At 40.8% G+C, this 17,041-nt stretch overlaps 1 protein-coding gene across 4 annotated transcripts in view; it reads right to left on the bottom strand.

Annotated features, from left to right (window-relative positions):
- Positions 1-335: 335 nt before the first annotated feature.
- The window catches only part of LOC109983382 (chemokine-like protein TAFA-1), a 107,192-nt gene continuing 90,486 nt past the window's right edge, over positions 336-17,041 (bottom strand). For 2 of the 4 annotated variants that reach the window (XM_020633078.3, XM_020633079.3), the window contains exons 4-6: positions 8,429-8,553; positions 6,975-7,066; positions 336-1,614 (exon numbers count right to left, since the gene is read on the bottom strand). In XM_020633078.3, the coding sequence (XP_020488734.1) occupies positions 7,040-7,066; positions 8,429-8,553 (152 nt within the window). In that variant the 3' untranslated portion in view covers positions 336-1,614; positions 6,975-7,039. Of the gene's footprint in view, positions 1,615-4,397; positions 5,712-6,974; positions 7,067-8,428; positions 8,554-17,041 lie in introns of those variants that run through there. The other 2 variants (XM_020633080.3, XM_020633081.3) reach the window with 2 other exon arrangements.

Here is a 17,041-nt window from a genome sequence, read left to right as displayed (position 1 = left end):
GCATGAATGAATTGAATGTGGTGTTCTGATAAATCCTCTCTGCCACCAAGGGAATTGTATAAATGAAGCATCACCGATTGGTGTGTGTGTTTATTGTGTGTGTGTGTGCGCGCGTGTGTGTGTTTGTCTGCCCAGGAGTCATTTTCACATTGCCTCGTGCTGTTGTTGATTGCTTGTTTACTCAAGCAAAAAGTCAGTTCACAATGTTAACATATCATATAAATGAAACTCTGACAAGATTCCCCCCCCGCCACATATTACAACATATCAAATTGTCATAAGAGGAACATTTCTCAAAATATCAGTTACGCTATGAAGGAAAGGGAGACAGCATATCAGTATAGAAAACCATTTTTTATTTCTCATAAGGCCGTCCTGTAATGTACTTTTATCTACTTGGGGGTAACTGTATGTTTCTCCATTGTGACTAATACTTTCTTGCTGTCAACTCAAATAAATCATCTTTCTCTGCGCTTCGCGAGGGAGATCTACAGAAGAAACACAGTCAGGCAGTCGCCCATGACTGTCCGATTATGCTCCAAGTTTTTCTGCTGCTGTTTTATGTCCCTAATGCATCTGAGTGCAACGCTCAGGGGGTTGTTCCTAGTGCGGTTTTCTCTTGTGAGGCAGTTCTGTACAGTGTTTTCCTCATTTTTACAGAAACCACAAGCACTTTGGGGCTTAACCAAGGACATTGCTGAAAAACGAAAGGGACCAATACTTACTGTTATGACTCCACAGTGGCTTTTTTCCAATGCAAAGCAGTCCAACACACAACATACTGGGACAACAGTCTCTGAATACACTCAGTGGCTGATCAAATTTCCAAATTCTTAAATATATATTTTTCAGCTTCTTGGATCTGTCATCTTATAGGTCATGTATTTATATATGTATATATACACAATTATCTTACATACAAAGAAAAGAAGTGCTCATGAATTTACATCGGACATGCCCTCAAATAAAATCAAAATGTCCATCATGAAGGATGAAGGTGAAGCCAGAAGACCTCTTAAACAGCTTATCAGGCTGCTCGAGGTCTCGGTCACTGTAAACCCAGTGTTTTTTAAACAATTCTCATCTGAGTGTTTCAAAGCAAGGACGTCCAGCTGGGGTAGCGAGTCAAATACGAATGCCTTCCACACAGACATTAAAAGGATATTAAGGTTATTTCCTTCCATCGGCCCTTAGTTCTGTGTCCATGTTCCTCCACCGGATTACCTTTGGGCAGGGTGTACGCCTATCAATAATGTTTTAACCACCTCTAAATTACCCCCTGCAAAGCTGAATCAGTTTCTAAGGGTGAGCAGAGGGAGAGAAACAGAGACAGAGTCGGTCTGAAACTGGCCACAGCTGTGAGGAAGAGGAGAGTCACCAACATGAGGCTCATTGATCAAACAAGGGATTAGTCTAGTTTCAAATCCTTGGCACCACACGAGCAAAGCTGTTTTTATCTGGGTGGATATCCTTTCTGTGGTCCCAGGTAATCCAGTCGGTTGCCGTGGATGTAATAGTTTTAGTCCGTTCAGAGAAGAGAGAAAGGGTAGATGAGGGGAAAAGCCTGGCACGCAGCCCTGCAATGGGAGCTCTCTGTTAGGTCCTTGGATGAATCTGCAACACAGAGGAGGAAGAGGAGAGGAGAGAAAACACACATACACTTAGATAGAACAAAGGCATACAAGTGTGTGAGGATTACACCCAGAGGAATAGCTCCATACGCGTGTTTTCAAAAACAAGGGGAGGCTTTTGAACTGCGGCGGCTTTATAGAGCCCTTTCTCACCTCTTGGTGCCTGCTGCTACTAAAAACAGACGACTTATACGAGTGGAAACAGTGCAGAAATGGGGGGGTGTTTGGCATTTATAGGTATTGTGGGATATATTAGGAACACTCTTCATACCCAAAACAACCTGGTGTATTTCCATGCTGTGTATGTCTGCTATACAAATTGACACCCTGGCATATTTATGACTTTATTTCAGGCCCCCAAACCCCTCATTTACACCTTCATACCAAGCCAGCCAATCAAGGCAGAAGATTTCCAACCAACCCAAGAAAAATGACTTTGGCTTTGCTAAATGGGATCACATCCGCAGTGGAGACTGAGCTATACCTCTGTGACTCTGGTTCAGGGTCTCTTATTGAGCCTCGTTTGCAGGCCGGGACACATTTCAATACTACATTGTGCAACCTTGAGACTGCTATTGAATATCCTGCTTTTCAGCATCCTGCTCAACCTGAAGCTCAATAACTGTTTGCCGGATGTCTGCAGCAGTTAAAGCAACAAAGTTCCTTGTCCTCTTTTGACTGTCTCTGCAGCAAAAGCATGGTCGTTTGCCACAGTATTTCTGTAACTCACTTTGATCCTATTTTCACAGTTTTTTTTACTGCTTTAACATTGTTCATTGAAGACATGTGAAGTCTAATGCACAGTGTGGGGCCAATTAGAAATCCCATAATCCTGCTCAACAAGCAAACATAGTCATGACATTTCCAGCAGGCTTGGCAGGTGGTAGCCAGGTGTGTGGATTTGATTGTGGAGGGTGCTTTTGACATTCTGTGAGCTCATGGAGAGTCTCTGAGGTCCAATATGTTGGACATGTGAGCAAGAGAGCCAAATGCTCTTAATAACACGTTTCTGTGCGTGGGACTGTGTGCACCTGTATTCATCTATATTGAATGTTGTGCTATTTTAGGATCATGCTTCAAACAACCAACAGAGGAGACGCTCAGGCATGATAATTTAGGTGTAATTTAGCATCAACAATGAATGCCACTGTAGCATAATGCAGAACAACTGTTTTTGTAGATTTGTGTTGGTGTTTAAAGATAACTGAGTCGTACAAAACGTAAAATGCTCAAATACTGGATTCAAGTAAATCATTTAGGTCATTTTGACATCAATAACCTGTCGAAACAAAAAGATGCAGCTCCTTATTTTCTACCTCATCGAGGCAAACATGTTTTCAATCCTAGGCCTTGTTTTTCAATGAGCAGGATAAACTACGCTTCTCCATAAAACCTTTTTAAGATTTCAAAGGTATATGATGCCTTGAAAATAGGCACATTAGGTCAGAGTACAAGGACAGGTGTTCTGTCATGTGTTGCAATGGCACCACCTGTTGGCCTGCAACTTGTTTCAAAGGAAACAGGAAGTGTGCACTCTATAAAAGGAACAGGAAGTTGGAGGGTCTTCCTTTTGTCATCGTCAGAGCACACATGTGCCAACTCCTGGCTCAACAACGAACTGACTTGTGTCGCTTAAGACAGCAACGGCTGTAAGTCATTTATTATGTATGATTGCAAGGTGGCTAGCCCTTAGTTGTTTTGACAGAATGTGGTTGCAGAATCTGTATTTTTGACTTGCTTATTGTAGCATGTAGTTTAACTTAGCATTAGCTTAGTTTAGCCCATAGCTTAGCATAGCATTTAGCTTAGCACGTAGCTTAGTTTAGCACATAGCTTAGCATAATTAGCTTAGCATTAATGTTATAATTGTATTACAAGTGAATTTTTGAATTATGTGAGGTTATTTATAGCACCTTGCTAATCTGTGCATTTTCTTTGTTATAGTTTCAAGATCAACTGAGAACCTGACTCACTCATCATTTGAATCCAGGCTGACTGTCAAACTGCGTACCCACACATGTAGGGAGGACAGTTACAACAGGTATTTTTGATGCAGGTCACAGAATTTCTGTTTTGTCATTTCTGCAGTAACCTGGGTAAAAAAACCTGGATATGTTTGTAAAGATCCAGTATGATTTTTTTTTTTTTTTTAATACAGCTCAGATCAATCATCAAGTGAATCAAGTTATGAATCACTGAAACAATTGGTACGCCCCAGCCATTTTTTTTCCTTTAAGGAAAATCCTTTTTAACGTATAATGGCTTGCTAAAAAAGATGTCAAATAAGTTGTCCCACAGCTCCATGTTAGGGAGACACTTTCTGACTTCATGTCTATCATCGTTGCACCACAGCGTCTCCTCTGCGCGTACTAAAAGTCTCATATTTAACATGAAAGTGTCTTCCTCCGTACAGTTTTGGTCCCTTTTTCTCCATGACCCTTACATTCAGCAATCCTCTGAGGTTATCTTTCAAGCATTTGCATCCCTATCATCTATTATAGGACGACACATATCCAAATGTATGTACTCTGTCAGAACACGAGCAGCAACAGGTTAGCCATAGCAGCTCACAGTCTGTCTCAGACACAATCCACCTGAGGTTTGTTAGCGGAGAAATAAGGACAGTATGCAAATGCTGTCAAATCAACCCCTTGCATTTGTGTGTGCGTGACTTAAAGTGTCCTCTGTTCTATTTTGCCCTCTGTCTCTTCAAATGAACAGTGCAGCAGGTAGCAGCGGATTGTTCAAGGATTTCCTGCCTATCCCATCTTTGCTGGCAACTAAGCAGTCTGCATTCTAATTTGCAGGCCGCATTAAATTGCAATTTACTCAGACTTCAGTTAGTAAAAGGAGCCAAGGACAACTGCCTTAGCAAAAATAATTCAGTGCAAACACAGCCCTACCCTATCCCTCTTTCTCTTTTAGTGCCGAACAAATCAATCATGCCAGCTTAGAAACCTCTTCAAACAAGAAACTAAAGAGCACCCTCTAAAAACAGAAGACTCCAGACAACAAAAGACACCAAGAACCATTTAATGTCACATTGACAATGAAAAAGGCAATGAGTATAAATTAATCAATAGCATTTGTAATGCACACCTCCACCATGAACCTGTATGAATATATCATGAGGATGAAACCCTGTCAATTGTTAAAACTTGAACTACATGTGTCAAAAAAGTATTAATTAACCGCAGATGACCCACAGTTTGGTTTTATTTTCTACCTCATGATGACATCATACAGGATCGCAGGGTGGGGTTGGAGGTGTTAAGTGGTAGTGTGATGCACAGAGGTGAAACAGATGATTTGTTGATGAAGTTGAACTGTAAGTGGAGCGTTGGCTTTGAGTTCATTCTGTTCCTCTGCAGTGTTCGGCCACCAGATTTGACATATTAAACGATGATGAGTGTGCTGGCAGGTCACTTCTGCTCTGAAACTGTCTCACAGATGGGCTACATTCTGTCATAGTGTGCTAGTTTGCCTGAAAAAGTGCCCTTCGGTTCTTTTTATGAAGGATGTGGGTCTCTGAACAGCAAGTAAATCATGCTGGACAAGTCGGAGGTAACACACAGTGTATCAAATTGAATTACACACTTAGCATTCACTCATGGGAAATTATATACTGTATTTCATAGTGGCCTTGTGGAGTTAAAACGGCTTCTGTAGATGAGGGTTTAAGTTGCCATTAGTAAACAAGTGATGTAAATTCTTGAAATGCCCGATGAAGATTGTAGTAGTATGACATATTGTTTTCATATAACAACATTGGATTGAGCAGCTCTAACGTGAGGTTTCCATACGAAAGTACTCCTTTCACTCTCATTAAAGCAGTACATAGGAACAAGAGGTGTTTTCATTACAGTTTCTCTCACTCTTCCAGTCCCTCTAAAAGTGTGTAATTGTTCGTAGCGAGCAGTCGTGGATTGATCTATTTAGCAAGGGGAGTGGGTAATGCAGAACTACGCGGGGCGAGTTGGGAGGTGCTCCCCAGCCTCTCTCTCTCACACTGTGACTTATCCAATCAAAAAAGGCCTGCCTTGTCTGCTGCTACAGAACAGGCAATGAAGGACTCCCTCTCTGAAAGACATAAAGAAAAGCAGAAACACCTGTGTCAGGCAAGGGCTCTGCTTGGCTTCTTACTTTTCATGCCAATTTCTTATGAAAGTGTGTGTGTGTGTGTGTGTGTGTGTGTGTGTGTGTGTGTGTGTGTGTGTGTGTGTGTGTGTGTGTGTGTGTGTGTGTGTGTGTGTGTGTGTGTGTGTGTGTGTGTGTGTGTGTGTGTGTGTGTGTGTGTGTGTGTGTGTGTGTGTGTGTGTGTGTGTGTGTGTGTGTGTGTGTGTGTGTGTGTGTGTGTGTGTGTCATTGTTCTTCACTGACACTTTTCAATGAAACATAAACCTGCGGGAGAAACAGGATGGTGGACGATTTGAAAAAAGAAAAAAACAAACAAACCAAAAAAAAAAAATGGCTCGTGACAGAGCAAATACAAATGAGGCAATTTGGCCTGAGAGGCAGGTGAATGAGGAATGTTGATTAAAAAAGGGAGCAGAGTGCAGGATGAAAGGCCTTTCATGTAGCCTGTGGGCTATGTTGTTCGCTGATAGCTGCTTCAACAAGATCCTCAGAGGGGGATCAGGATATCAAGTGGCCTCTGATAAGAAGGGAAATGGGGAGAGGCCTGCCTGGGGCTGACCACACAGATGTATCAAAACACATCAAACATGTGCATTTATACACAACAAGGAGCACACATAGAAAGGAGCAAGTAGCATGTCACAGATTAGTGACTAATGGGATTGGCAGAACAGTGGAAGGCTCTGTAATCAAACCCACACAGTGGTAGATAGCAAAATCAGGACATGGAACAAAGGAGGCCATGAGAGGAAGGGGGACTGATCCTGCCATTACACCCTGTTCACAAACAACCGGGCTTTGCTGAGGGGGACCGTACCTAAATGTGTGTGTGTGTTTCCTTTAGTACTGTTTGCTGCTACTGTATATGCATTTCCACCATGCTGACTAATATATTGTAGTGATACATGTGCCTCTGTTTATGCAAAAAAAAACAAAAAACGCTGCAACTTACTTTTCATTTATGCGTGCGCTTCCTGGGCTGGTTGATAAATATTTACAGAGGGTGGCGGTGCGTTCAGTATTTGTGTCACGCCTGCCTAATCATGCACAGCATGTAAACACACACTTGATTATTTTGCGCTGAGCATTTGGGTTAATGAGAAGTCATTGAACATGAGTTGGTCCCACTCCTACTGGCCGACAATCAAGTGCATTACAGAGAGACGAGAAAACAGAAACAAATAACAGCTTGAGAAAAAGACTAACCTTTACAGAAGCAAGAATGCAGCTCAATTTCTGTTGACGCATCCTCTGCATTTTGCTTCCAGAGGCTAAAAAGGGGAGTATGGCTGGGTGTTCTGCAAAGAGAGGGGCAAGAGAAAAGGACACGTGTGTATTGGGTAGAAAAGCAGCTTCAGGCCTGAGTTTTTGGCCCTTTTCTCTTAAGATTTTGATGTTATCAGACCAAAGCTTTTTACTAAATGTGATGTATTAATGCTCTATCTTCATTTGTGTGTGCAGATATGATAAACTGTGTTTTTTTCATGTAAACTATCTTAAGAGGTTTCACTTAAAACATTTGTGCAAAATAACACAAACAATCATGAGTTTACTTCTATCAAATTGTGCAAAGGACTGATTTGAAAATTAGAGATGCATTCTTTAGGGTGAACCAAGTTCGCAACCTTACCTTGACAGGATGAAAAGACCCCATTCCATCAAACTTCACTCTGAAATATTTGGGTCTGTGGAGGCTGTGCAGGGGCCCCGTAAAAGCTTTATGTCTATTTGCTGGCATATAATCTGCAGAACAACCTTGAGAAGCCCTGTGTGGTCTAACCTTGACTGGTTGTTCCCTCTCCCCCTGCCGTCACATTAGTCTCGGCTCGTATTCAGAGTCATTGTCACCAAGCGCTAAGAGAAGACGGGTTTGCTGATCGCGAACAGGTGGGGGGGGTGAGTCAATTAAATGAATACAAATCGGGCGATCAACCTGTCACGGAGTGCAGGACTGCTTCTTTGAAGACTTAACTCGCTTCATTATTTTTGCATGCTGCAGTTGGAGTCAGTTTACAGAGCCGACAGGCAGAGAGAAACAGAGTGGCCGTTAACTTTATCTGTGAGAGGAGTGTGGCCTGAGGCAGAGCCCACCTGTTTGTTTGTCTGCTTTATGTTTGTTCCTCACCTCAGCAGGCTCTTAGATAGGTTGCTAACACTGCACTGAGCCCACCGTGTTATACAGAGAGGGCACAGATGTGCTGAGCACTCTGGACATTTTCTATACAGCATGACATCAGCACATTTGTTTTATCCACAGTTTGACCGTATACACATTTGTTATTAGTGGCCGATCACTCAGACATTAAGGAGAGGTTTGTCAAAGCTTCAATTCACAGTTGCCAAACACAGCCTCTTATAATTTATGGTGATATTTTTATTTATGTCAGGTCTTAGAGGTCAAATAAAAACAATACATCTATCTGCTATTTATTCCTTAGCTGTTTGCAAGTGGGGTGAGTTTGCTGATATGCACGCATGATTATGTTTGCAAGTATCTGCCTGGATAATATTTGCACATACAATGAGCTGCATACAGAACAGGCATATGCATGTATTGGACATGTGCAGTAAGTATACTTTTGTGCACCGCGAGTGCCGGTCTGTTCATGCAGGTAGATGCATTTGTGCTTCAGTGAGTGTGTATGTGTGCAGGAGCTCACTCTTGTGGTCTTGATTTTGTTCCCGGAGGAGCACATCCATCCAGAGTTGTCAGGCAGAGTCTTACACTCTTCTCCCTCCAGACACGGTTCCATCTCACACCACCATTTCCCAATTACAATGGACGCTGGGGAAGGTAAGCACAGACACAAAACAAAAAAAACAGCTTATTTTACCATACGGAGCCAAAAGAAGGAACGGAAGAAAAAACTTTAAAATAAAGAAAATGGAAAAAGGACATTTGATGGACCTTTTTTTTTTTTAAAACAACAGTTCAAACAGTAAACAGATGAATATGCAAATGCGAAGGTTTTTTTGTTTACATATGTAAAGGGCCACTTGTATTTGTAAAGAAATACACAGAAGCACCCACACACTTTATGAGCAGCTCCAGAGATACACCCAGCCGAGTCCCTGAATGAATATTTTGCCTTCTCTTTGGGCCTCAGAGCAATTGCATCCTTGCTGCTTGGATACTTTTCCTGTTGACAATATTGTCTTATACAAACAGAAATTAATCATTGTTTTGTTTTGCTATAGCTACATTGCATGTAGGGGAGCAATCTCATTTTTAATCAAAACTAATTGCCTCTCATTAACATCGACTGAATTCTTCCTCCAGCTATCAGACGAAAAACAAATATGTTCTCATCTTCTGATCAAGATCTTCTTCCCTCTCTCTCTTCCTTTACATACCAATCCCGGCCATCAGCATGTGTGTGTGTGTGTGTGTGTGAGTAAATATGTGAATTAAAAGTAAATTGCATCTGTAAGGTGATGCCAAATAAATAAAAACTTTTATATGTAAGTCCTCCCCTAATAAATCTTTCATACATCTTGTGAGTTAAATAAATAAATTCTCTTTGCATATTTCACCTAGTTCCAAATGATCAATTAATCACAATTACTCAAGGTAAACAAAATTTATTAGAACACTATTTATATAAAGCAAACTTACAATACTTTTTATATTGTTTCCATAGTTTTTTCTTTGTGTAGAATCCAGATGTTTTGGCTTTTCAACCTCTCTTTGAGATGAATCCCACAAATCAAGACATTTTTTTTTCTCAAAGTAAAGCTGCGATTCATTTATTAACCACGATGTGTGAAGGACTGTTCTCTTCTTCACACACCTCCGCAAGAGCTTCCTGACAGCAAACGTTCAAAGATCTGTGGAGTTTTAGAGGTGATCAATCGTCTCTTCTCTGTGTAGAAGTTTTCAGCAGGTATTTTGTTTTCTGAAAACTCGACCTTTAAAAACTCCTAACAGCACATTTCCTTTTCATCTTGGTGGAATAAAGCGGATGTCACTGACACGGTGAACGTGATCACTTTAACTTTTATTTCACTTTGCAAACACATTTCTGTAACATTACAAAAAAAAAAAAATCTCCCCCCTTAGGTTCTACCTATGTTTCCAAGGTTACCATGAATCCAGCAACCACTTATGAGTAAGAGCAGCATGCCCTCCTCCATTGATGGATGAAGACGATTTTAAGTGCAGTCCAAAACAACAAAAAGCCTATTACGGTTCCAAATGAATAAACACATGGAAAAAAAAGACCTGACACAGAGTCACACCCCAGTGTTGTTCATTGAACTCACAGCCACTTCCTCAGTCCATCCATGAGCCCTGAGGATACTCAACCTCAGCATGAGGGCATCCACTGACAGGTTGTGAACTCGGCCTTTGGCTCTCCCCTCGGCTGTTTACCTTCTCTAATTACCACATGTTGGTCCATCATCCACTGTGCGTCCTCTGCCTTGCTGTTTCTCCCTCTGTCTTCATGCACGAGCTAAATATGTATTTCACATCATTAACCATGTTGGCATTCAGCGCTGTTTGAGGTGCAACACCATAACTATGCAGGAAGCCCTCGTTAGGAGGCGAATTATGATTCGGCATGAGGAAATGTGTTTAATCATCTCAAAAGAATCCAGATGATGATATGCGGCTGCGGAATCACTTTGTTTGGCCCCGTCTCTCACTGCAGAGCGGAATCGAGAAGTAATTCTTCAGGATTTATGTTCAACTATGTGAATGCAGAACGCACTTTTGAAATTGAAAATGGTGAAGTAACACCTGTAGACTGAAATCGATTCCTTTGACTGAAACCACTGAGTTAGAAAGCAGGGAGGTGAGGGAAAGGGAAGCTTAGAGAGGTCTGGAGATAAAAGTGCCACCCCACACAGGAGAGCTGTGCTTGCAAACGCCTAAACATGAGAGCTGCTTTGCATGAACGTTGAATGATATTTACTGTACTTCACAGAACTGCATCTTCTCACCCTCTGTGCCCTGAAATGTGTGTACACAAAGCATAGATAATTTATACAATGGCAGCCTGAAACATCCAGCATTGTGTGGGCTTTTGAAGTATTCCTTTGTGTTATTTTATATAAGATGACCATAAATTCCATTGCACGTTTTAGAACAGAGGAAGTTTAAGAAACACATCTGATCAAGGTACAATCCATGAACTTGATCATATAGGTTTTTGAATAAACTCTTTCACTGATTTGAAAGTTTGTTATTAAACTAAACTGAAATGTACGGTGCACTTTTTCAACCTGTGAGCAGTGTTTTATATCACAGAGTTTCAGCCAAAAGCTCAAGGTTGTTCAGTTAGTGTTTTAACAGGGTGATAAAATAAGAGAAAAATATCATCATCCAGACAAATGATCATGGGGATCTTTCCTTTGACCTCATCTTTTGCATTGAAGGCTTCCTTTGAGTTTTCTGAGTTTGATTCTTCAGTCTGAGGTCCTCGACAAGCTCTCAAGCAGAAACCAGCAGTCCTTTAGTTTACAGTGGGATGCTTAATTGTTCTTGTTGACTTCATCAGTCCCGGCAAATTTACAAATTGGAAATAAGTTCAATATCATTAGTCCCAAAACCTTGCTAATGACTAAATTATGCTTTGCCTATGTTTTATTTTTTTTTCAATTTGATGTTGAATCTCCAACATGCAGAACAATGTCAACTACTTATGTTATTGGTTTGCTGTGATTTGACGTAGATTTTTTTTGCTCAACTTTAGGGAAAAACATTTGAATGTTCAGGTATTTTTAAGATACTAGCACACTATTTGAACATTAAATACGACTAGGACTCTTTCAAATGATTTTCCTAATATGGTAGCATCCACCACCTCATGACAAAAAGTGACATGGTCAAAATATCAAAGCTATATTATCAGTCTAATGTTTTTTTGTGTTTTTGCTTTTAGACAAGTTAAGATCCAGATACTGTAAACTAGAGTAGGGCCCTTAGTGACAGCTTCTCATTCTACTTTAAAAGTAGGTTGAAGGTCATAACCTTAACCACTGAAAAAAGGAACTTGTAACAAATAAAAACAGCTTAAGGTACAGTCAAGTGAATATTTGATGTCACAAGTTGCATATTTCTTTTGATTGTCCTCTAAGCTGTCTGGGAGGTTTTTTTTTTAAGTGAAAGAAACATTCAAAGGCTCAGAGGTGTTGTCTTTGTTCATCATTGTGGCTACAATGAGATGCTGCGATGGCGCATAAAGGGACAAAATAGCATGCAAAAAATGCCTTTAGGAAAAATGCATGGTGATTGATGTGTTAACACTGACAGCCTTACTTACTGATATTCACATTTAACTTAGATCTTTGCCTTAAATATATATTTCAATCACCTTACTGTATGTGGAGCACATTGAGTCCAACAAAGAACACTTGATAAGACATTGTATATACCGTATGCTATGCCTGGTCTGATGGCCACGAAGATCCAAACCAGAAACTCAAGACTAATTTGAACATACACTCTTCATGCCTGTACCCAGGCCAGGACATCTGGCTCTGACCTTGACCACTGGCGAGAAGCCAAGTCTGGGCTGGGATCCATGCATCACTCTCTGGTGACCACCGACCTCCAGCAGTCATTTTTCTTTAACTACTCCCAGTGCAGCTGTCAGCATAGAGGGTATAACCTTTGTTCCAACATCAGCAAACTTTACTCCTCCTCTGTGTCTGCTGGAGAATGTCCGTCGTCCACTGTTCAAACTACCCCTTTTAGACCAGCAATTAATTTCCAAATCCATCTGTTTATAAGCTGGAAACCTTCACGGTGGTTTAAAGCCGCGGCACCAATTAACATGATCCACACGTTGTCATAAAGAGGCTGCTGTTGACTGTCAAAAGTGACAGATGGGCCTGAAATAATCAGCGAACAAGGGCTGAAAGAGTGTTTGATTCAAGATGTTAGCCATGTAGCAGGCTGGAGTCTCTAGCTTTGATGGACAAACAACCATGAATGGGACTTGAATTGATTGAGAAACACGAAGCGATGGACCTTTAACAAGTGCGTCTGTCAGATCGCTGGTGAGCTGGCAGTGTGATGGATTGAACCCGCTGACACGTCCCTGCCAGGTAGCAGAATGTTTGAACACCTTGACGGATGAGGAAGAGGATTGATTTCTGTCCGTGTCATAATGTGAATATGTGTGTGTGAGCTCCATGAAAAAGTTAATGTGTTTTAACTTGTAGGATGTCACATCCCTTGCTGGACTGAAATTAATCACAGCAAAATGATAGCCTTCCTGTGATGTAAGCCACATTGTATTTTTCTCTCACTTATTTGTCTTCAGTTACGATCTTGAGCAGAAAGCGATTAAGCTTTAATTATTCGTCCCTCTGATAGGGTGAATTGTTCGATTTGGGGTACGAGATCGATGGTTGACAACCAGCTTCACGTTCCTCTTTCACTAACTTATTTAGGTAAACGACAATCAAGATCTTTTGCTCGTCTCCTTAACTTAATACCACTAGAAAACTGCTATATGAGCTGAGGTCCATTTACCATAATGTAAGTATATGACTAAATAAAAAATATTAATTACAATTAAAAATTACAAAGACATTTCTCCATATGAATCTAAATGAATTAGGTAATGTCCTATTGATCTATTTCTATGGTAATAGCACAAACGAGATTTGAATATAATTGTCATAAAACACATGGTTTATAGTATTCAAAGTCAAATATTGCAGGTCTTATTTCACAGTATTGAGTACTATATAAAAGTATAGGATATATGAAAATACCCAAATAAATATGAATGTTAAACATGCCTATATGCATAGAAATGTTTCATGTATACTATAATAGTATAGAGAATTTGGTAGTCATATGTATAATAGAATATCAAATGTATGTTTAGCTATGAGTGATACGTGACCTGCTATATTAGTGCAAAGTAGTGGCCATGTAGGAGGAGGTTGATGGTAGTGACAGATAAGTACATGTGTTAAATAAATATGTTCACATCAGCGCCCTGCAAGTGTCCTGAGTGCTTAGATATGAACCAAACAAAAATCAACAATCAGTCATTCATTGACATAATGAGGTAAAAAAGAGTGAACTGCCTGATTAAAAAAAACGAGCTAGAGGTTTGAGTTCCAGTTTTGTGTAACAGCAGTAAAGTATTGAAAGGGTCATGGGAGCATGACGCAAATGATGCAAGCGTATAATTACAGCGGGAGTGTAACTCAGACCCCTGATCTTGGGTCAGCTTCAGAGAGTCATTATGCTACATTAGTCTTTGGCCCTCTTACAGAAGAGTAAGCTGTGGTTTGATTAGCTGTTCAGGAAATATCGTTTGGGGTTTCTAATCACACATCTTCTATGAATTTCTGATTTTCTCATGGACTGCCCTGGCACCTGCAGATAGAAGTGGAATTCTTGTAATATTAGTTTCAGTGTGATCTCAAATGTACTCAAACTGGTTCTAGGAAATACCCGAGAATGTTGCACTTGAACATACAAACAGCCACATTTGTTAGGAAAAATACTGCCAATCATGAAGGGAAAAGAGTGCTTGGAATGAATTTGGACCAAATTATTCACAACTTATATTAAACCTCTTGTGTTGTGGTAGATAAAAATATAGAACTGAACATAAATGTTTAAAAATGTGTGTCTGTGTGTGAACTTTTAGCATCACTGTAGGAGTGTTAGTGAGTGAGTGAGTGGTGGATTTGGTGAGTGTGTGTGTGCTCATGTGTATTAATGGATGAACAATGACTCTTTTTCTTTTTGTGTGGTTCTTCCTTTTCCGTTATGTAGGAACAAAAAGCATTTACCAAAATGAATCTCCCACACAGCGGACATGGATCTGCCTCCTGTTTCTCTTCACTTCTGCAGCTCAAACACAAACATACTTTTGTTACTCTACTAGTGAGAGTGAGAGAGAAAACTAAACTGAGGAGACCTCTGGCTCCGGCTGAGGGTCGGGTTGTCTCCTGGCAGGTTATAGGTTGACAGTCTAATCACACCGTCCATGCTGGCAGAGCTTGACAGGATGAGGGAAAGATGGAGGAGAAAACCTGCTTCACAATCATTATCTTCAACAACTCAGAAGACTCAAAGCAATGTTGTCTCAAGAGGATTCTACAGTGTGTTTGTCTCTCCTTCCCTCAGCCTGTGTTTGTTTGTCAGTAAGTGAAAGGAGTTTATTTTTTCTTTGTATATAATGTGTTACCTTTTTCCATCCCCTAAGGCCAGATCTGCAGCAGGTTCGCGTCTTACCAACCACATACAGAAGCTGACAGTTATGGCTAAGTGTGGGAGACAAACCGATGGGAGAGCTGAGGCTTTATAAGGTGGGGGAGATATTACTAAGGTATTTTTTGGTCTTTCCTCTCCTTGTAAACAAGTATGTATTAAAACTCTTAAAATCTGATTTTCTGATCTGAGGTTTTTGGCACAAATAAATAAAGGGACATGGCTTGCTAATAAGGAAAAATGTTAGTAAGCGATATTTATACCCACATAGTTATATACTGAATCATCAAGGAATACATGTTTAACTAAAAATTGGCTTTCATGATAAGTTTGTATGATGTCATTTGGAGAGAAAAAGAATCCTCAGAAACACCATTCTATACTACAAAAGATCATTTTGTTAAGGGAAGGCGCCGGTAGCCTGTAGTGGTTGGTTCCCACGCCCCATGTGCGAAGGCTGTGGTCCTCCAAGTGGGTGGTCAAGGGTCACATCCGCCCTGTGGCCCCTGTGCTGCATGTCATTCCTCATCCTCACTCTCCCTTCCCGATTTCTGACTCTATCTACTATATCTATCTCTGAATAAAGGCATACAAAGCCCAAGGATAAAACCTTTAAAAAAGTTTAAAAAAAGAATCAAGTTTGAATAAAATCTAATTATCCCATTACAACTTGATACTGATCAGTATTATTAAAAAAAAAAAAAAAAAAAAAAAACGTCTTTATGTCACAGCAATATGTTTCTTTAGATAACACAGGGCTGTGTTGTGAGACAATTGTTTTTTACAAACTGCAGTCTCTATGAGATCCTTGTGATGATACTTTAATCTTTTGACCAGTAATGTACAGTATGTGTTGCAGCACTCCCTGTCCTTCCCCTTAAGTATAACCCGTGTGTGTGTGTGTGTGTGTGTCCAAGATGTTTCTCAAATGTACCATGACAACCTGTCATGCTCGGCTCTGTCCGCCTACAGCAACACAGAAGGGTTCATTCCCCATCGGTGATCAGTGGTGAGTGGGCATCTGCGTGCATCTCTCACTGAAAGAGTTTACTGTTACAGCAGCAACATGACAACAACACAAAGTGGTAGCATGTGTGCATATTAGGACATGTGCATGCATGTGTTGGTTAAATGAGTGCATATTGTGTGGCTTTCTGTGTCCATGCTGTGGCTGAGGGCTTATAAGACTCACACAGTGGGATAAAGGCAGTGGTGCGGTGACGAGAGCCTAATCTGAGCTCGTGTGATCGGCCTGCCGACGCTACAGAGATATGAGCATTTGACTTGTTAAAAGGGATGTTCTTCACTAAGAGCCTCGTTGGCCTTGACATAACTGGGACATAGTTCTCCTTGTCAAAGTTAATAATCGATTCCCACTACAGGGATAATCTGACAGCAGACCCCCGCCGAGCATGACACCTCCCAACGCAAGCTGTCGTCACATCCTCGTGTATTAATAACAAGCAAAACAGTTACCAATAGCAACTGAAATAACTCCATGTTGCCCGATTCAAGAGGTAAACACTTGACTATGGTACTGATCTCCACTGTGTGCTTTGATGTAGGACTTTGATACTAATGACCCATAATACAACACATCAGGGAGTCTGCCGGGTTCTGAAGATTTGGCCATAGATAAAGGAGTGTGTGTGTGTCCAAACCAAATGACCTCTGAAAATATACTTTTGATTTGCTCTATCAAAACACTGCCTATTCCTTTTTATTTTTTGTATTTTCGTTTTGCAGGAACATAACCTGTGTATGGAAAAATGGCAGCAGGTGTCCCCAGGGGGCGGGGGATATGAGCTGGGCTGCAGCATCATTTCTCATCTGGATGGAACATTAATAACACTGAGACCCGGGGAGAAAGCTCCATCTGGGCCAGGCCGGTGCGTTGCTGAGGGGACAGGCCACTGACTCCACAAGTCTATAATCTCTCATATAGCGCTACGGCAGCCTGCAGGGCTCACTTGGAAATAAAATAAATAAACACATGCATCTTTCAGGCATAACTTAGACAGATTATCAAAAAGAATCCTTGAAAAGAGTGACCCCAACTTCCTGAGATGATTTATTTCCGATCGTA

Source organism: Labrus bergylta, chromosome 5 (assembly GCF_963930695.1).
Source record: "Labrus bergylta chromosome 5, fLabBer1.1, whole genome shotgun sequence".
Classification (NCBI taxonomy): domain Eukaryota; kingdom Metazoa; phylum Chordata; class Actinopteri; order Labriformes; family Labridae; genus Labrus; species Labrus bergylta.
The sequence above is the reverse complement of the archived record's forward strand: the minus strand, read 5'-3'. Positions and strand labels throughout refer to the sequence as shown.